The sequence below is a fragment of the Hippopotamus amphibius genome, chromosome 8 (genome assembly GCF_030028045.1).
Source record: "Hippopotamus amphibius kiboko isolate mHipAmp2 chromosome 8, mHipAmp2.hap2, whole genome shotgun sequence".
NCBI classification, from domain to species: Eukaryota; Metazoa; Chordata; class Mammalia; order Artiodactyla; family Hippopotamidae; genus Hippopotamus; species Hippopotamus amphibius.
The window spans coordinates 10,240,803-10,262,465 of record NC_080193.1 but is presented as its reverse complement, the minus strand read 5'-3'; the positions used below and the strand labels follow the sequence as shown (position 1 = coordinate 10,262,465).

At 45.4% G+C, this 21,663-nt stretch overlaps 1 protein-coding gene across 1 annotated transcript; it reads right to left on the bottom strand.

Moving 5' to 3' along the window:
* Positions 1-1,760: 1,760 nt before the first annotated feature.
* OASL (2'-5'-oligoadenylate synthetase like) lies at positions 1,761-21,178 on the bottom strand. The gene is given in 7 exon segments (XM_057746352.1): positions 1,761-2,280; positions 2,283-2,753; positions 5,172-5,319; positions 8,121-8,362; positions 14,438-14,598; positions 16,470-16,743; positions 20,981-21,178. Coding segments are annotated over 7 exon segments (1,590 nt in total). The 3' UTR covers positions 1,761-2,184.
* Positions 21,179-21,663: the final 485 nt, after the last annotated feature.

Sequence of the window (21,663 nt, the reverse complement as noted above, 5' to 3'; positions counted from 1 at the left end):
GCAAAGGATTGTGGGGAACGCCTCCAGGAGCGATTCCCTTCCAAGATCCCACAAGGGAGCGGAGAAGCGCAGGGCATTGTGGGGATTGTAGTTCTCAGGCTCAGACCGCCATTGGTCCTAAACTGTCATGGGGTTTCCTTAAACGTGAGAGCTCGAATGGCGTAAGAGATCAACTAATCTATCCTTGATGAGGAGAGTGAGACCTATAGAGAGGAAGGAATTGCTTAAGGTGACACAAAGGATTAATGAGCCAGGATTGGCTCCCAGCTTTTGGTCCAACGCACTTTCAGTATTATCCATTTATTCCAGTAATTCCAAAATCCATCTGGGCATCAGAAGCACCCCGGGGAAATTTTAGAAATGCAGATTGCCGAGTCTCACTAAAAACTAGGCGAATCAGAGTCTCCGAGAGGTGGGACTCAGGAATCTGTATTTCTTCCAATATCCTAGGGCCTTGCTTCTACCCTGGGTAGAGTTCATGAACCAGCAGCGCTGGCAAACTCCAGAGCTTGTTAGAAAATGCAGAATCCTGGCTTCAGCCCAGACCTCCTGAATCAGAACCCGCAATTTAAACAGGATCTCCAGATGATTCGTGTGCACGTTAAAGTTTGAGAGGCACTATCCTAGGTGATTCCGATTCACAATATGATTTGAGAAACATTCTGCAGTTTTCTAGCTCAGAACATCACTCAGCCTGCACATGGGAAACATTTGGGAAATTTTAAAATACTGACTTCTAAGATCCACCCAAGACCAACCCCTTAGAATCTCCACAGTTAAGATACTCCAACTATGAAAGATGAACAAAATCACCTTTGTCTTTGGAATGCTTTTGTGTTTTATCTTTGAAGCTGAGTGTGTCAAAAAATTTTTTTAAATAAACTCTTTGGCCTCAGCTTTCCTATTACAAGAGAGAGGAAGGTGACTTAGTCATCATTTAATTAAACAAGAATTGGTGCACTACCTACAATGTGGGCTATATTGGGCAATAGAAAAGATACAAAGGGTGTGGGGTGGACTCACCTACTCCATGGAAAGGAGGCACACTTTCTGCCCCTGAGGGCAAAAACAGGTGGGAAATAGGCTGCTATTGATAAATTGCCCAGAGACTATTGAGAACCAATTACAAAGTACATTTTCCCCCCTATGGTGAATAAAGATGCTATTACTTTCTTTAAGTCCTTGGACCATTAGATAGATACTGTTTGTGTGTGTGTTGCAGGAGTTGAGGGAATTTTTTTTCTTAATTGGAGAATAGTTGATTTACAATATTGTGTTAGTTTTAGGTGCACAGCAAAGTGAATCAGGTATATATATATCCACCTTTTTTTTTTTAGATTAATTTCCCATATAGGCCATTACAGGGAATTGAGTAGAGTTCCCTGTGCTACACAGCAGGTTCTTATTTTCATCAATTTCATGTGTAGTAGTGTGTATATGTCAGTTCCAATCTCCCAGTTTATCCCTCCCCGCCCCCGCCCCAGTAACCATAAGTTTGTTTTCTACTTCCGTGACTATACTTCCGTTTTGTAATATACGTTGAGGGGATTTTAACACTGCATCATCCTCCCTCTCCTAGACTTTGGTTTTCGTCATTTCAGTTTCCCTACAGTCCTCACTTTCCAGAGCTGAGAGGCTCAAATGTTTAAGCAATAAACGTTTATTTTTTATTATAAGTCTAAGGTGTCCAGGACAGCCTTAGCACCTGTGGGAAAAAAATGAAGCTCACCCAAGAGAGAATGAACAAAGATTATTTATTGCCAACTTGCTATAGCTAGGGAGTCAGCCACCATCCCTGGCCTCTGGCAGAGACTCCAAGGCAAGCAGGGCGGTGGGACAGCGTTATGGTGGGAAAAAGAGAAGGCTTCAGGTATAGCACAATTGAGGTTGTTTATATGGGGAAGCTGGAGGTGGGCTAAGCAGAAGCAGGGCGTCCTATATGATTAGTTAGGGAACTTATTTGGCTTTCTTTCATTGGCCCTAAATTGGAAGGGATGGGGGAAGCTGCCAGTTATTGACCAAATCCTGATGGTTTGGGGTTGACTGATGTAGGAATTGTGGTTTGGCTTCTGGCTGGTGGCTGCAGAGTTGGTGGGTCAGAATTCTACTGTCGAATATGGTCTGGCCATTGTTTGTTTGTGTATCTAGTCTCTCATATCCCTCGTCATCTGTCCACTGGTGAGGTTAGGTGAAACTGATGGGACCCGGATTAAATGGCGGAAATACAGAGAGGTCTTTCAGAGGAAACCAGCTGAGTGGAAATGGAGCCTCTCCAGCGTTCTTCTTTCTTTATTCAGCATGAGGGTGGTGCTGTCTTGGACACGACACTCCTTCAAACTCCAATTATCCTGTAGGACTTGGCCTTGGAACTCTAGTTGTTGCTCCTTTCTGAGCAGCCCCTCCTTGGCTTCAATCTGCAGCTTCAGGTCCAGGACGAAGCTATCGAGGTGAATGGCATAGGCGTGGCTCCCACCACTGGGATTCTGCACAAAGACCTGGATCTCGTGAGGGCTGGTCTGCAGCAGATAGATGCGAGTGTTGGAGAAGACATGGTAATCAGCCAAGGAGCAGTGGCTACTGAGGAGCTGTCACTCCCCACCAGGCTCCTGGAAGGACAGACGCTGTAGAGCTGTGGAGTTCAGGTACAGCTTGATCTTCTTTTTAACCTCCTTTATGGAATCATAAGGGTTCACCGTGATGGTGAAATCCAAGGAATCCCACTGCTCCACTGTCACTTGGATGTCTCTTGCTGCCTGGAAGGAAGAGGACAGAGAGGGGATAAGTCCATATTCCTCTGAGTACAAAAGTGCCCTTTACCTCTCCTAATCTTTACAACAACAGCAGCAGCTGCAAACATTTAGGGGGTGCCAGCCACCTTCCAGACCCTGGGCTGGGCGCCGTTCATACTCTTCTTAGTGCATTTTAATCTTACAGCAGCCCTATGAGGTTGGTTCTGCTAATAGCCCATTTTACAGATGAGGAAATTGTGGTTGAGCAGGGTTGCATCATTTATTGACCATCACGAAAGTAGTGAGGAGCAGAGCAGATATTTGAACTGAGGTCAGCCAGACTCCAAGGTCTGTTCTTCACCATTGGAGGCTGCACTCAAGGGCCAGAGAGCCCCAGATGGCTGAAGAGCAACATCTGGAAGGTACTGGGGGAGGGGAATGGCAGGCAGACCTCTAGCTGATCCTTTCAAGAAGGAATACAGGCCCAGCATTGCCAAGTGTTCTGATTTGTCAAGATAAAAATCTTTACATGATGGTTTTTATATTCGGGAAAAATCCAAAGGCATATACTTTTCAGCCCATCTGTGGGCCTCATATGGCTGGTGGGCCCCCAGTCTGTAATCTCTGCTCCTTATTAGGGAGCCTCTGATTCTGCTTCTGCCTTCTGCTCCAAGCACCTCAGTCTTTTGCACACAACTTCAGTCCTTTGCCCCTCATCCTTTATCCTGATCCTCTACCTGGATGGAATGCCCTTTGTTCTGAGTGTCTACATCCCTCCTGGCTTGTAGGGCCCACCTCAAGCCCTAACTTTTTCAAGGAATCTTCCTTGGTGATTTATGATGATGACATTTATTTTCTGATTCCATAGCCCCCCAAAGACCTGGATATGAATTCTGACTCTGCTGCTTCTTAGCAGTGTGACCTTGGTGAAGTCACTTTGCCCCTCTGAGCCTGTTTCCTCATCTATAAATGGGGATAATAATGATAAAGATGGTGATAATAATAACATTGATCTTTCTATTTTACAAACTTGTCCCTGAACAAGTGCTTTGCAAGTTGTAAAGCACAATGTGAATAAAATAGATTATTATATTTTGGGGATATATGTATAAATACAGCTGATTCACTTTGCTGTACAGCAAAAACTGGCACAACTGTGTAAAGCAATTATATTCCAATAAAGAGCTTAAAAAAATAGAATAGGTTATTATAGGGACTTCCTAGGTGGCACAGTGGTTAAGAATCTGCCTGTCAATGCAGGGGACACGGGTTCGAGCCCTGCTCTGGGAAGATTCCACATGCCACGGAGCAACTAAGCGCATGCGCCACAACTACTGAGCCTGTGCTCTAGAGCCCGTGAGCCACAACTACTGAGCCCATGTGCTGCAACTATTGAAGCCCACGCGCCTAGGGCCCGTGCTCCACAACAAAAGAAGCCACTACAGTGAGGAGCCTGCGCACCACAATGAAGAGTAGCCCCCGCTCGCAGCAACTAGAGAAAGCCTGTGTGCAGCAACCAAGACCCAATGCAGCCAATAAATAAATAAAATAAATTTATAAAAAAAAATAGGTTGTTATACTCTTTACCTGCACTGTGGGTTTGGGATCCCATTATAATATTATATGGCATTTTTTGTTTTCTGCGTATCTTCTCTGGTAATTCTATTTAGCAGTTTTGTGCAAGTTTGTTTCATGGACTTGCTTCCTAACAAAATCTGGTGAGTTTCTTAAGGGTAGGGGCAATGTCTTATTTCTGTACCAGTGTTGCCCCCTTGGTCACCCTCCATCAGCCCAAGCCTGGTTCTGGCACAAAACAGCTGATTGAATGGACTTGCCAGGGCTCAGCTTTTGCAAAGAATGACTGAGAGCAAAGAATCCCAATTATGTTTTTTTAATTTATTTTAGTGGCTGTGTTGGGTCTTTTTTGCTGTGTGCGGGCTTTCTTTTAGTTGCGGTGAGTGGGGGCTACTCTTTGTTGTGGTGCGTGGGCTCCTCATTGCCGTGGCTTCTCTTGCTGCAGAGCACGGGCTCTAGGCACGTGGGCTTCAGTAGTTGCAGCACATGGGCTCAATAGTTGTGGTGCACAGGCTTAGTTGCTCCTCGGCATGTGGGATCTTCCTGGAGCAGGGATCGAACCCGTGTCCCCTGCATTGGCAGGCGGATTCTTAACCACTGCACCACCTAGGAAGCCCCCCAGTGATTCTTTGGTAGGTTATGGGAAGAAGGAAAAACAGGAAAACAAGAATTTGAAGATAAGGAATCTGCAGCTCAGAGAGTTGAATAATTTCCCCAAGTTCACAGAGCTGGTGGGTGGTACAGCCAGGCCTCAAACTGACACTAAAGCTCTATTGACACCATCGTCATAGAAGTAAATAAGTAAATATTATGCAGTTATCTCATTCTGAGCTTCAAGCGCCTGGCAGCCCAGAGAGGAGCCATTACCATCACATTCCAGCTGCAGACTAGATTCTCATTGTTGTCATAGCAACAGTCCTTTTTCAGGCACTGGCAGGCCTTCTGAGAGACTATGTCCCATCTGTAGCCTTCTGCCACGTTGTGGGTGGGGTCAGCCGGATCCAGGATGATGGGCCTGCAACACAGAAAGAAGGCACCCCAGTTCTTCCTGGTTTGGAGGCCCACAAACCAGAAGGAAACCTTCTTGGCAATCACCTGAGGAACTTGTATGTCCAGAGCCCAGGGCCATCAGTCTAGGAGATCCCGGAAACGTTGCTGGAGACTAACAGAATGGAGAGGATTCTCTTTCCAAGCATTCCTCTTGGGGAGAGTACTTTAGGTGTTTGCAAGGAATTTTTTTGTTTGTTTTTTGTTTTTTTAGTTGTGTCAGGTCTTAGTTGTGACACGCGGGATCTTTCGTTGCAGTGCACGGGCTCCAGAGCACGCGGGCTCAGTAGTTGTGGCTCAGGGGCTGAGTTGCCTCGTGGCATGTGGGATCTTAGTTTCCCCAACCAGGGATCGAACCCACGTCTCCTGCATTGCAAGACAGATTCTTAACCACTGGAGCACGAGGGAAGTCCCTGCAAGGAATTTTCGAGGTGTACAGAGGGTGAGTCCCGAAGGCATGCTGGAACAATACCTGCGGCCCACTCAGGCAGGTGGGCCTCTTAAGTTCAGAGCTTTCATTTCACTGAACAGGCTACATAAGTGAGTTCGAAGCTAGAACGACTGAATTGCTTTGGATGATAGTAACACCACCACCACCACCATTTACTGATGTTTATTGAGGCACAGGGTCAAACCCTATGTGAATTAACCTATTTTAATCCCTCCACAATTCTGTAAGGTAGGGGCTATGATGATGGTGGTGGTGGTGGTGGTGATGTTGATGATTTCCCCCCATTTTATAGATGAGGAAACTGAGGCACCTACATTCCTAGGTTCTCCCAACCTGAAGATGGGATTCTTACCCACCTCCTCTGCCTCAACAGAAGAGAGGTTGGGCTGTCTCCAAGCATCTTTCTTCTAGGTAAATGTTGAATAAATATTTTAAAGAATATTGGCTTGGGATTTCCCTTGTGGTGCAGTGGTTAAGAATCCGTCTGCCAATGCAGGGGACGTGGGTTCAAGCCCTTGTCCGGGAAGATCCCACATGCTGTGGAGCAACTAAGCCCACGAGCCACAACTACTGAAGTCTGCGTGCCTTAGAGCCTGCGCTCTGCAATAAAACAAGGCATCACAATGAGAAGCCCGCAGAGCACAACAAAGAGTAGCCTCCACTCTCTGCAACTAGAGAAACCCCGTGTGCAGCAACAAAGACCCAAGGCAGCCAAAAGTTGATGAATTAATAATTAGTTAATTTAAAAAATTAAGGAATATTGGCTCAAAAGAGGTCTAATAGCCTACTTGGGTTGCTTGGGGTGACCACATGTGCTGGATGCCAAGCCCATGATCAAGACCTGGCCCTTGTACTCCAGGAGCTTTTGACTTAGGTGGGAGCTGAGATTTTCTCTAAGTGACAGAATGTGATAGCAGGCTATTGACATGAACTGGACACATTAGGCTCCATGCTCTTAACTTCCAATATCCCTGGCTCCCTGAAATGGTCCTGCCTAAAGGAGTCAGGGAGCAGTGCCATGCCATCCTATGGTGATGACCCAAAGTGACCCACCATGTGACCTGATATGCAGGGCCTGTGCCCACTGATAAGACTGACTGCCTCTGGAGTTTGGACCAGGAATGATGGAGCTTCCTCATCAACTAGGAGTAAGAGGGGAGCAGAGCAGGTGTGGAGACAGAAGCCGTGAGAGGAAAGGGAGCACATGGGCAATGAGGGTGAGTGACAGAGAGAGGGGGAGTCTATACATTTCCGTCAGGTCCCGATGGTTTTCCAAGGTCAATTTTCTGGGCATCCTTACAATAAATCATCTTTTCACAAGTGGCCTGGTTTTTCTTCCTTGTTAAAAAAGACATGACACTCACATAAGGGAACAATAAGTATTCTTGTGCTATTGCTTACATTGACCTAAAGCTTCTAATATAAAGAGTTGTTTCAGGCTGGGTTCCTCCAGAAACAGATCCTAAAATGAGGATTTGAGTGCAAGGCATTTATTTGGAAGGAGATGCCAGGAAGCACCAGTGAGTGAGTGGGGAAGTGAGGCAGGGAAGGGAAGGATGCCAATAAAGGGTATGTACCAAGGTGATTACCGCTGTGAGCAAATGGGGGTTAGTTCCACAGGATGGACTCTGGGAACTAGTATAGAACACGTGACCCAGAGAGAGTCCTTCCATCTGAGATGGGAGGGAGCTGGGGTATTTATACACCAACTTCCGCCAGTCACTGGGGGAAGCTGAAAACCCACAGGCAAAGGGACTCAGGTGCTGACAGTTGGAGGTTGAACCAGTCTTCCCTGAAATGGTAAAGGCCCAGGGGTTACGAATGGGTACAGGCAGCATGTGCTACAATACTGAACATTTATCCAGCATATACCACAGCCTAGATAATGTAGGCCCTTTATGTATATTTTTTCTGATTCTCCCAACAGTCCTGCATGGTTGGTGCCAATTACTCCTGTTTTACAGAGATGAGGTACAGTGACTCACAGAGATGAGAAAATGGCGGAGCTGGGATTACACTTGGGTCTCTATGGTTCTTTCCAGTTTCCCATGCTGTCACTAAAAAGCATTGAAATGGTCTTCTGAGGGCAAGAGGGATAAGGTAGGGTGGAGTGGTAGCTCGAGGAACAAGGAAAAGTCTTAAAGCCCCTAAGGTCCTGGTGATCTTGAAAGGCAGTCAACTTGAGATGTCAGCTGTGTCAGGGTGAGATACCAACTTTCCTACTTAATAAAGCCCACCTAGAAAACTTGATACCTCGACACTTTTCTCTCAATTCTCTTTTTCCTTTGAGATGTGATTGGCATGCGGTGGCCCAGTACCTCTCTTTTTTGAGCTGTTTTCTGACAAAGTCCTCAATGATTGGGTCCTGGAATGTGTAGTACTTGGTCCAGTAGATACAGAGGGACTCATACTCCTGGAGCAGGGTCATCACGGTGACCAGGCCTCTGTCCAACCTGAAACGTTCCTTTTTCTGGGTACCCACTTCCCAGGCGTAGACAGTCAGTAGCTCAAGGGCATAGAGTGGGGGTAGCTCGGCCCTAGGGCACCAGGCTTTCACGTACTGTTGAAAGACATGGGAAGAGAGAGACCCCAAGATTCCTCATGAGGATGACATTGGACCAGAAACTGGAAAAATTCAAGTTCTTGTCCCAGCTCCACTACCTACTGGCTGTGTCGTCTTGGCCAACTCTCTTTCCCTCTCTGGCCCTAAATGGGTTTACCCGTTTCAGAACTAAACAGCTGGTTTAGTCCAGTTGGTTTCAAGCTGTGCTTGACATAACTCCCAGAAATGGAATGATGAAGGGGTGTCCCTAGGAGTGAGCAGGTTGGGCTCTGTCACCAGCACCCCAGCCTAAGTAGCTCCATTTTAATCGATTTGGGCTTCTGAAAGATTTCTTTTAAAGAAAAATCTTCTTAGCTAAAGAGAAAAAAAATAGTGTGTGTGTGTTGGGGAACCATAGGACTAGGTAATAGCTCAGAATCTGTGGTTAACATCGGGGTTGCCTCTCTAACAGGTGTTTCTTCCTTCCCCATTGTATAGTAGCCATGCTGTTTAGATGGGATTGACCCAATCCTCATCTCCAGGGTTGGCCCTGACTGGACAGGGTCACCAGTATAAACCTATTCCCCTTGCCAAGTGATTGGTTCAAGAGAAGCTTTGTGGGAAGTTGTTGTATAACAAAGGGAGTTCAACTCGAGGATGGAAGATGCCTTAGAGGACTGGGGTGGGGAGGGTGGGGGGGACTCGAGGAGGGGGGAGTCAAGGAAGGGAGGGAATACGGGGATATGTGTATAAAAACAGATGATTGAACTTGGTGTACCCCCCCCAAATAATAAATAAATAAATAAATAAATAAATAAATAAATAAATAAAAAAGAATGTGTTTTCAGGCAAAAAAAAAAAAAAAAGAGAAGCTTTGTAACCTAAGTTGGTTCAATTTGAGTCAAGCATAGTTCTTTTCTTCAGTGGTTGAAAGAAGGGAAGTCCTCTCTTGTACGTGGTTGTGAGGGCAGGAACAGAAGTGGCCATTTTGACACTATGAGGGAAACCAGCCTGAGGACTAAGTTGACATATAGAATTGAGAGATGCTTAGACTAACATAGAGAAACAGAGCTGGAGCCTTCACCAAATAGTGCCTGAAGATCCCTCTCCACCACTGTGGGTTTTCACACATGAGCTGATAATTCTCTTTATTGGTTAAGCCAGTTTGAGTTAGTTTTTCTATTTTTCTGTTACTTGCAAAAGAAAACATCTTAACTGATACCAGTCACCTCCTGTCTAAAGAACCTCTCTAACGCTGATCTAGGAAATGAAAACTTCTGTCAAACATCCAGCTATTTGGTTTGTGGAAGCAAAATTGACATCTTGTCCTGTGGCCATTATAAATAAGTTTTATATCACATCCCACAAAGGGACAAAAACCCACTTTGACCTTGAAACAAATAGAAACAAAGCCATCTGGTCTAGTTCTAGTCCCCAAAATAAATGAAACTTTGTGCTTTTCCTATAAGTTATTGACTCACTAACAAAAACAACTTTATCCTTGACTTTAAAATGTTTTTAATTGAATTCAAACTTATTTATAAATTAATGAATTTGTTTTTGTAACATTTTGTGAATTCACATCTTACAAAGCTGTAAATCTTAATAAAATTATAATTTTGTTAAGAATGTAAACTCATGACAATACAATTTATTTTCTCCAATACCAGTGAGATTTTTTTTTTTTTTTTTTTTTTTTTTTTTGGCCCACGGGCTTACTTGCTCCGTGGCATGTGGGATCTTCCTGGAGCTGGGATCAAACCTGTGACCTCTGCATTGTCAGGCAGATTCTTAACCACTGCGCCACCTAGGAAGCCCCACCAGTGAGATTTTAATAGCGAGATTCTTAAAACTTAGACGATAAAGAAAATGCAGAATGCCTGTAGTCATAAGATTAAATGAGCCATTCATTTGTTTTAGGATCTTTGATAGACTATTTAATGATACATTAAAAAAAAAATGAGAAGAAAAGATTTATGTTCCCTTCCAGTGCTCAATTATGTTAGCAATGCTCTGATTTCTTATTTTGGATTTCTCTGACTTTTGCGAAGTTACAATATGTCATGACCTTTCTAGATCTGATAAGCATGTGAGAAATTTGCTATTTTTCCACCATCAACAGAGATGAACTATAAACCTAGTAATCTTGGTAATCGTTTTTTCTTTAAACACCTATTATATATTTTTTATTGGATTAAGCCTTTCCTCTGCAGTCTGATTCCCTTGCAACTTCTCTGCAAGTTCTTATTTAATTGATGATTTTTATCTCTTGTTTCTGTTTGCAGTTGGAGGTTTCACTGAGATGGTTCCAAAGCTGAGTAAACTCTGTTGCCTGAGAAATGCACCCCATGGGCTGTTTATACTCAGACCTGCCCGAGTGTGAATCTTGTATGACAATAACTTTTACTCTTCTGATATTTCTCTCCTCCCTCCCCACCTCTACTCTGTTTTTATTTCTGATTCTAGATTGTCTGATTCTTGGCCAAGTCTGATTCTGGTCCTTGTACATATTTGCATGGGGCTACCTATGTCCCCACTAATGACTATAACATATGGCTCTGCTTTTATGGTTTGACCATTTGTTGGTCTCTACTGGGAGAAAGATGATAGTAATTTATTCTCTGCTAGGCAGCAGTTGATGAGAATTTAATTGTATTTTGTGTTTCTCTCTCTCTCTTTTTTGGTCTGTCTTGAGAATTCAGATATCTCCTGGGAGCCCTGTTATTGTTGTCTTGTATGCCATTATGAATTTAAATCACTCAAAAATTGGGGGGGGGGGTGCGGTGTGTCCACACATACACATCTGATTCCCAGAAAACAGCCCTGTAAAATTAGGAGCTGAGGGACTGTTAGATTTTATGCTGTGTTTATTTTGGACCCATAATTAAAATAGTAAGACCACAGCTGCCAATTCTTTTTGTTTTCACAAGTGTATGTAAATGACAAAAAAAAGCATTTCATAAAAGAATGGTCTGATTACAATATAATCTATCTGCCAGCAAATCTCTTCCTCCCAACTCCACTATGGGAAATCTACAGAGTATAAAGTTCATGGATAAAGACTCATATGGCCACCAAAGGAGACTGAGTCAGAATTTCACCAGAATCTTTTAGTTCAGAAGTAGACAACTTCGTAAGAGGAGATTACTTAACAAAATGAGAATTAATAACCCAGGTGAATGTTCTATTTTTGATGACTATATGAGAAAAAAAACATATCTTTCTTAATCTCCTATCTTTAATATATGGCTATACATGGGCACACTAAGATATGGTCTATACATTGATGAAGGAAATCAAGGACGACACAAACAGATGGAGGGACATACCATGTTCCTGGATTGGAAGAATCAACATCGTGAAAATGTCTGTACTACCCAAAGCAATTTACAGATTCAATGCAATCCCGATCAAATTACCAATGGCATTTTTCGCAGAACTAGAGCAAGAAATCTTACGATTTGTATGGAAACGCAAAAGACCCCGAATAGCCAAAGCAATCTTGAGAAGGAAAAATGGAGTTGGTGGAATCAGGCTTCCTGACTTCAAACTATACTACAAGGCCATAGTGATCAAGACAGTATGGTACTGGCACAAAAATAGAAGGGACGATCAATGGAATGGAATAGAGAACTGAGAAGTAAGCCCAAACACATATGGGCACCTTATCTTTGACAAAGGAGGCACGAGTATACAATGGAAAAAAGACAGCCTCTTCAATAAGTGGTGCTGGGAAAATTGGACAGCAACATGTAAAAGAATGAGATTAGAACACTTCCTAACACCATACACAAAAATAAACTCCAAATGGATTGGGGACCTACATGTAAGGCCAGACACTGTAGGGCTCCTAGAGGAAAACATAGGCAGAACACTCTATGACATACATCAAAGCAACATCCTTTTTGACCCACCTCCTAGAATCAGGGAAATAAAATCAAGAATAAATGAATGGGACCTCATGAAACTTAAGAGCTTTTGCACAGCAAAAGAAACCATAAACAAGACTAAAAGGCAACCCTCAGAATGGGAAAAAATAATTGCCTATGAAACAACGGACAAAGGATTGGCTTCCAAAATATACAAGCAGCTCATGAAGCTTGATACCAAAAAAGCAAATAACCCAATCCACAGGTGGGCAGAAGACCTAAGTAGACATTTCTCCAAAGAAGACATACAGATGGCCAACAAACACATGAAAAGATGCTCAACATCACTCCTCATCAGAGAAATGCAAGTCAAAGCCACAATGAGGTATCACCTCACACCAATCAGAATGGCCATCATCACAAAGTCTGGAAACCACAAGTGTTGGAGAGGGTGTGGAGAAAAGGGAACTCTCCTGCACTGTTGGTGGGAATGGAAGTTGGTACAGCCACTATGGAAAACAATTTGGAGGTTCCTTCAAAAACTACAAATAGAACTACCATATGATCCAGTAATCCCACTCCTGGGCATATACCCAAAGAAAACCATAATCCCAAAAGAAACTTGTACCATAATGTTTATTGCAGCACTATTTACAATAGCCAGGACATGGAAGCAACCTAAATGCCCATCAACAAATGAATGGATACAGAAGATGTGGCATATATATACAATGGAATATTACTCAGCTATAAAAAGGGATGAGATGGAGCTATATGTAATGAGGTGGATAGAACTACAGTCTGTCATACAGAGTGAAGTAAGTCAGAAAGAGAAGGACAAGTATTGTATGCTAACTCACATATACGGAATCTAAAAATGGTACTGATGAACTCAGTGACAAGAACAAGGATGCAGATACAGAGAATGGACTGGAGAACTCGAGGTATGGGAGGGGGCGGGGGGTGAAGGGGAAACTGAGATGAAGCGAGAGAGTAGCACAGACATATATATACTACCAACTGTAAAATAGTCAGTGGGAAGTTGTTGTATAACAAAGGGAGTCCAAATCGAGGATGGAAGATGCCTTAGAGGACTGGGGCAGGGAGGGTGGGGGGGACTCGAGGAGGGGGAGTCAAGGAAGGGAGGGAATACGGGGATATGTGTATAAAAACAGATAATTGAAACTGGTGTACCCCCCAAAAAATAAAAAAATAAAAAAAATAAAAATAAGATATGGTCTATAAATGATATATTATTCTGAAACCTCAGAATAAAAAAATCCCTATAAAAATTCCTACTATAGATTATGAACTAACAAATCCTCAGGAAAACAAAGATAATTATTCTATAAAATAATAGCATATATAAATTGGCCTTGCTTATAAAACTATTCAGAATGATGGCTCAATATTCACAATGTGTCTTTAAGTTCCTTTTCAGGAATATGTAGTGTTTACATACATTAAAAAAAATCTGTCCTCCTTCCTGCCAGGATAGAATTAGATAAATCAAGAAACTAACACAATACTGTAGAGCAATTATACTCAATAAAGATGAAAAAAAAAAGAATAAATCAAATTTATAAGCAAACTTGTATTCGTCTCAGAAATCTCATTAAATTAGGTATGATAATCCCACAATTAAGAATCAGACACGGGGAATTCCCTGGTGGTCCAGTGGGTAGGACTCCCTGCTTTCACTGCAGGGGGCACGGGTCCGATCTCTGGTCGGGGAACTGAGATCCCGTATGCCGGGATTTCATATGTGAAATCTAAAAAGTAGCTGCTGTGGATGTATTCATTCAGCAAGGATCACAATACGTAGGAACGCAATCATTTGGAGGGGGAGTTGGCGCAGCGTGGAATGAAACGAATCTTTCCTCTTGTTAGTTCTTAATCAGCTGAGATTAACCTCCAGAGAGCCCAGCACCTTAGCCAGCACTGGTCTGTAGCTGGACCATTACAAGCACTTGTTCTTTGAAATACAGTACATTCCTTACTTTTCTCCTTCCTCCTCTGTTTCTTTCTCCTCTCCCTCCTCCTTCTTCTTTAGCATCTTCTTCCAGCTTTCACTTTACATTTTAAAAGATGATCCATCTCTCCCACCCCACCTCCATTGCCCCTGGGTGCAGGTTTCCCCGAGATGGCAAATCTGGTTCCTGCCCTTTTCTTCCCCTTCCTCCTCCATCTTCCCCTCCTGCCCTCACCCTGGCAGGCTTCTCACCTTCAGGTACCAGTGTTTCACCAGCCGCAGGAGCCTCTTCAGCTGGGCTGGCTGGTATTTCACGAAGTCTGTCTGCAGCTTGCTGAAAGATGGGGAGAAATGTCCAGGGGAAACGTTGGCCTTAATCAGATTCACATAGACCTCTGGGAACACAGAAAGCTCTGAGGAGAGAGGAGGCAAAGGGGAGAGAGCAAGGGTTTAGGAAGCAGGTGGCTGACTAGTCCGTGGGAGACAGACTGGTAATTCATTGGAGTATCTCCTGGGTCTCCAGGGAAACCCGGGGCCACATACCTTAAGAAACCAAAGGTTTTCCTTCTTGATTGTCCTTCTGGAGAATCAAAAGTGAGTTTTCCAAAAACAGACTTGTGGTTGCCAAAGGAGGGAGAGGGGTGAGGGAGGGGTGGATTGGGAGTTTGGGATTAGCAGATGCAAACTATTATACTAGGATGGAGAAACAACAAGGTCCTACGGTATGGCACAGGGGACTATATTCATTATGCTGTAATAAACCATAATGAAAAAAATATGAAAAATAATGCATATATATGTATAACTGAATCACTTTGCTATACAGCAGAAATCAACACAACATTGTAAATCAACTATGCTTCAATACAATAAATTTTTTTTAAAAAATGGGTTTACGGGGGACTTCCTAGGTGGCGCCGTGGTTAAGAATCTGCCTGCCAATGCTGTGGACACAGGTTCTATCCCTGGTGCAGGAAGATCCCACATGCCATGGAACAACTAAGCCTGTGTACCACAACTACTGAGCCTGCGCTCTAGAGCCCGCGAGCCACAATTATTGAGCCTGTGTACCACAACTACTGAAGCCTGCACGTCTAGAACCTGTGCTCCATAACAAGAGAAGCCACTGCAATAAGGAGCCTGCATACCACAACGTAGAGTAGCCCCCACTCACCGCAACTACAGAAAGCCTGTGTGCAGCAATGAAGACCCAACATAGCCAATACATAAATAAATTAATTAAGTTTTTTAAAAAGTGGATTTTCAGGACTTCCCAGGCTGTCCAGTTGTTAAGACTCCATACTTTCACTGCAGGGGCACGGGTTCTACCCCTAGTGAGGGAACTAAGATCCCTGGTCAGGGAACTAAGATCTTCTCCCCAAAAAAGTGGGTTTTCTATTCCTCAGGCCACTCAAGGACTATTGTCTTCTCCTGATGTGCCAGACACCCTCAGTTTCCCTTAATGTCTGTTTTGGATCTCTCTCAGAGATTTATCTGAAGCGTCCATCACCGTAGGGGAGGACCCGTTCCTTGCTGAAGGGTGGGGCATGCATCGCCACCACTAACGCCTTCCGTTGTCTCTTTCTGGCTCAGATGGGATCCCATGTCTGACACTTTCTCTGCAGAGCAATTCCCAGCAGCCACCCTAGTTAAGAGGAGCTGGCTCACCAGATGAAAGCTGTATCATCTGGGCTTGTAGCTGATGCTGTTACTAGTACCAGTCCGTGCTCCTGGGAAGCAGGTCTCAGCCAATGGCTGATGGGAAGCTGGTGGATGAAACACTCGACAACCCACTTGGGAGATGTGCTCTGCCCTTTTACCAGAGCTCTCCAGGGGCACAAGCCCAGCTGCTCACCATGGTGACTAGTTCAATATGCTCCTCCCCTTCCGTCTCACTCCCCTGCTTCCCTACCAGCATTTCTGGGACTGTTTATCCTTAGCCCTCTGTCTCAGGGTCTGCTTCCGGGAAAGCCCAGACAATGACAGGCCACTGCCTCCTGGTAAGTGTTCCAGAATCCCCCTGGGTTGCTCTAACTCCTTCCCTTCCACGGCTCTCACTTCCTCTCCAATCATATATTTATCTGCCTGATTCTTTGATAAATCTGTTTCCCAAGTTGAACCACAGGACAGAGTTGAGTCAGTCCCAGGCACTGCGGCCACCCAGCACCCAGCACAGGATGTGGGTTGAGTGGGTGAAGGCACGGGTCTGCATGTGGCCACGAAGGAGAGGTGAGGGAGCTGCGAGTGCCACAGGGGCGTGTGAGTCGGATGGGCTTCCTCTTACCCGGGGAGCTGTAGGCCAGCATGATGGTGACAGTGACAGGCTCTGCAGTCTCCCAGGTCTGGATGGTGAAGGTGACAGCAGAGGGGACTCCCTGGACCAGCCTCAGGTCCTGGAGCTGGAGGTCCAGCAGGTCCTGACAGTTGTTGAGGAGCAGACTCAGAATGTAGTGGTGGTACCTGGCCTCCTCCTGGAAGCTGCAGAAATGCCTCAAGAACATCACCATCTCCACCTCTGCGTAGTTACTGAGCACCGTGCCATTCCCGAAGGAGCCCACCTACGGAACACAGAGTCCTGTGACCCCGACGCCACTGCCCGGACCAGGCAATCCCTGAGGCTCTTTCCATGGATGATCCTGTGCAATGCTCACCACCCCCATCACGGATGGGTGGGGAGTGTTTTACATCCCTTCTTTACAGGGGAGAAAGCGGAGATGTCGGGAGGCAAGCCGCGCACCCAGGGTCACACAGTGGGCCCTCTGAACCCAGGGAGCCTGGCTGTACAGCCCTCGTTTCTTATTTACTTCACTGCCTCACTTCCAAGACCCAGACTTATCTGCAGAGTGATCCCACCCCAAGAGAACTGTCATCCACCACAGGGTCATGATTGGAGGATTCGGGGGGGTGCGGGGGGAGGTCTGAATAATTTCATGACATTAAAAAGGGGGGCACAGGATTGCCTGGTTGTCCAGTGGGTAAGACTCCACGCTCCCAATGCAGGGGGCCCGGGTTCCATCCTTGGCTGGGGAGCTAGAGACTGCATGTATGCCGCAATAAACATTCCACATGCCACAACTAAGACCCGGTACAGCCTAAACACATAAATAAAATTTTTTAAAATAAAATAAAATAAAAATTAAAAGGGGGGCACAGGATTGCCTGGTGGATAAGAGCCACTGGCTGGGGAATGGGGCAGCCTGATCTTGACCTCACCTCTCGCCCCTGTTTCTCAGCTGTGTGTTCCCTCTGAACCCTGTCCCTCATCTGTAATCTCAGAATAATGACAGCACGTGAGTCACTGGGCGATTGGGAGGATTCGATAAAATAATGTGTGCCAAGGGCTTGCCGTGGTGCTGGGTACACAGGAAGTCAGCAATGTAACTCCCTTCCTTTTCTTTCTCTAGTTGACTTAGATCATTTCTTCTGTTGCCTGGGGTTCAGCTTCCCCATCTGAATTGAAGGAGCCTGAGCTGGATGATTTTGAAGGGGTCTTTTTGATGTTCTGAGATTCTAGACTTGCTCTCCAGCCCTGTTGCCTCTGCCATATAAAGCCTCCCAACTCTCTGGCCTTCTGTCTTTCTCACTCCAGGTCAGGAGGTGGAATTGCCAGGGGTGCATCAGACCTCAGGCCGGCTACGTCTGCTGGGGAGTGGAGTCATTGAACATTGATTATGACCCAGCAGCCACCAACTGAGGCCTTGCCGTGCCTGGCACCACTGAAAGCCCTTTATACACACAGTATCTTTTAATCCTCACTCCCACTAATTGAATGGAGAGACTAGTATAATTATCCCCACTGTACAGATGAGAAAAGGGAGGCGGTTGGGGGTTAATCAACTTGCCATGGATTCATAGCCAGGAGTGATAGTCACAGTCAGATAGAGGGTCAGAACACAAGGTGTGGTTCTTCTACCTCTTTATTCCCCGTGACCCAAGTCTACGTGCCAGACCCTGCTTCTGTCCAGGAGTCCACCATCTTTTTTTTCCTTTTCCTTTTCCATTTTTTTTCCACCTGCATTTAGACTCAGCGTTTCCGCCCCACGTGAGAGGGTTGAGGATGGCACCCTGTGTGCGGGTGAGGGGCACATGCTCCTGAAGCCTGTGCCTGCGCTGCCCTTCTACCTTTCCCAGCGGTAAGATACAGGCAGAGACGGAAGAGCATTTTCGAACAGGCTTCATGACTTGCTTCAGTCCAAACCTATTCAAACCCAAGGACAAGCATTCACTCATATGGACCAGCCACAGCTCACCGGATTTTCAGGGGTTGGGGGAGGGTTTAACGTGCAAATAAAATGTTCATTTCTTCTTGGCCACTGGTCTTTGGGTATCTCTATTATTTATTGGTTTCAAGTTTGGAGAAGGGGCTATAGTGTGCAGACAGGATTTGAGGGCTGTGTTAATACCACTTCCTGCCATCAAAACTCATCTTTGAGGCATCCTTCTGTTGCCCGGACTTGCCCCACGCTTGGGAAAGATTTGATAATGACGCTTTTGTTTTTGAGCATTGATTAGTCATTTAGCTACATCACCCCATTTGCTCGAAGAGGGACAGATGATGATGATGGTGGCGATGGTGATGTCATCCCGATTACAGATGGGAAGACTGAGGGTTTGAGAGAGACGATGGTAAATCTAAGGTCACACAGCTGGTAAGGGAAGAAGCCAAGAGTCTCCTCCACGGCCTTCCGTGTTGGGAAGCTGGAGCTGGTGTATTGAATTAAGAGTATGTAGATTTTGGGACTTCCCTGGTGGCACAGTGGTTAAGAATCCGCCTTCCAATGCAGGGAACACGGGTTTGATTGCTGGTCCAGGGAGATCCCGCAAACCGTGGAGCAACTATGCCCGTGCGCCACAACTACTGAGCCTGCGCTCTAGAGCCCGGGAGCCTCAACTACTGAAATCTGCGGGCCTAAAGCCCATGCTCCGCAACAAGGGAAGCAACCGCACTGAAAAGGGCACTGCAACGAAGAGTAGCCCCCGCCCTCTGCAATTAAAGGAAGCCCGTGCGCAGCGACAAAGACACAACACAGCCAATAAATAAATAAATAAAAGAATAAACTACATTAAAAAAAAAGGAATATGTAGATTTTGACTTGATGGATGAGGGAGCACAAGCCACCTGCACGGGGTGGGCAGGTAGCTCCCTCAGCATCCAAGCTCCCTCTGTAGGGAAACGAAACCCACGGGGTCATTCGGAGGAAAGGTGCAGTTTCAGTACACCCATACAAAGGAAGTAATACATAAGATTTATTACTTACAAAAATAGATAACTAATGAGAACCTGCTGTATAGCGCAGAGAACTCTACTCAATGCTCCCTGCAGTGGAAGCTCAGAGTCTTAACCACTGGACCACCAGGGAAGGCCACTAAGTGTTTATTTTAAAAGGTTCCACCAGGAAAGGCAAAGCAGGAACTTGTGGGGGTACCCTAAACTTATCCAAAAGCCCAGACTCTTGAAACTTTCCTGGTGGTCCAGTGGCTAAGACCAAGAGAACAGTCATCTTCTCCAGGGTGGTGGTTGGAGAATGGTGGGGGATCTGAATAATTTCATGACATTAGAAAGGGGAGCACAGGAAGTTCCCTGGTGGCCCAGTGGGTAAGACTCCACGCTCCCAATGCAGGGGGCCCGGGTTCAATCCCTGGTCAGGGAACTAGATACCATATACATGCCACAACTAAGAGTTCACTAAGACCCAGCGCAGGCAAATAAATAAATATTTTAAGAAATAAATAAAGTCCAGACTCTGAACTTTTGGTGTTAGTAGGGTCATCATACTGTAAAATGCCTAGGCAGCAACTCAGAAAAACAACATTGTTTTCCTCAAAAGCTGTTTTTCTCGTCACACCTTTCGAGTGTTGAGCCTCTTGAATTTTTCTCCTAGCTAGGACAGGAAACGTCATGAGGCAGCCGCAGGAAGGGCTTCACGGGGAGGAAAGAAACTCGGTAGGGGCAGCCCGGACTGAAGTAAGCTAGATCCTGGCTGAAATTCCACCTTCACCACTAGCTGTGTGACCTTGGGCAAGTGGCCTTATCTCTCTGAGCTTCCATTAAAAAAACTTTCCATTATCAAAAATTTTAAACAGAAAAATAGAAAGAGGATATAGCGAACACTTATACATCCACCTGGTCAGATTCAACAAGTCTAAACTCTTTGCCATATTTGCTTCAACTAATCCACTTTAAAGTAAATTACAGACGCTAAGGATCATTGGCCCTAAATACTTTAGCATTTGCGTCCAGCAAAAGCAAACATTTTCCTGCATAACCACAAAACTATTACACCTGAAAAAAACAATTCCTGGGACTTCCCTGGTGGTCCAGTGATTAAGACTCTGCACTTTCAACGCAGGGAGCATGGGTTCCATCCCTGGTTGGGAACTAAGATCCCACATGCCATGCGGCGAGGCCAAAACAAACAAACAAACAAACCCACCAAAAGCTAACCATAACAACAAAAATCCTAAAAAAATTTCCTTATATATATTATCTAATATTCTGGCCATGTTGAAATTTCCCTAATTGTTCCCAAATTATATTTTACAGATGGTCCATCAGAGATCCAAGCAGAGACCTTGCATTGCATTTGGTGGTTATGGATCTTAAGTCACTGAGTTTCCACTCTGCTCTTCTGTAAAATGGGAAAAGAATAGTACACACCTCAAAGAGTACATAAATTAGAGATAATACTTATTAAGGGATAACGAGGCCAGAGGTCTCCAGCGTCCTCAGGGTCGCAGACCCACAAGCTGCGTTTTGCCCAGCCCTGGCCTAGGGATGGAGAGGACCAGTCTCACCTTGACCACCTTCTGCACCCGCACCTCCTGGGCCAGCCCATGCTCCACCTGGAAGCGCTGCTCCCTCAGGAACTGCTCCACGGTCTGCACAGTCTTCAGCACCTCTTTTTTCCACTGCCGGTTGGGATGCAGACAATGATCTACGAAGGAGTTCAGCTTAGAAGCACGGGTGTTAAACAGCTCCCTGGGCATTGCCATCTCTGTCTTGAGAGTACCCCTGGTGGCAACATATATAGCCACACATCTACCCAGCTCTTGGCACACACACCCTTCTTTAAGGGGACTCCTCCTCAGCTGACCTGCAGCACCCAGTTGGATAAAGGACCAGAGTGGAGAGGAAACCAGGGATGTCTGGCTGACCTGGGGCTCCTCTTCTTGGAGGCCATTCACTGTGGCTGGGGCACCAAGGGACACTGAGTTAAGCCTGGAAGGTCTGGGGCTACCTTAACAGGTGTGGCTTTCATCACCCTTTCAGCTTTGGTTTCTGTTTCTCAACTCTTAGTTTCCATTTTACAACTTGGAAACTGAAATTGGCTTGAAAATGGCACTGGGAGAGGCAACTCCCCCAGGGAATGGGAGTTGGATGGTACCCACCAATCCCATCCCCCCACCTTGTCATCCAAACAGGCTCACAAAGAGCAGGGACTCGCTCGAGGTTGCGCTGCACAGTGGGAATTCTAGGG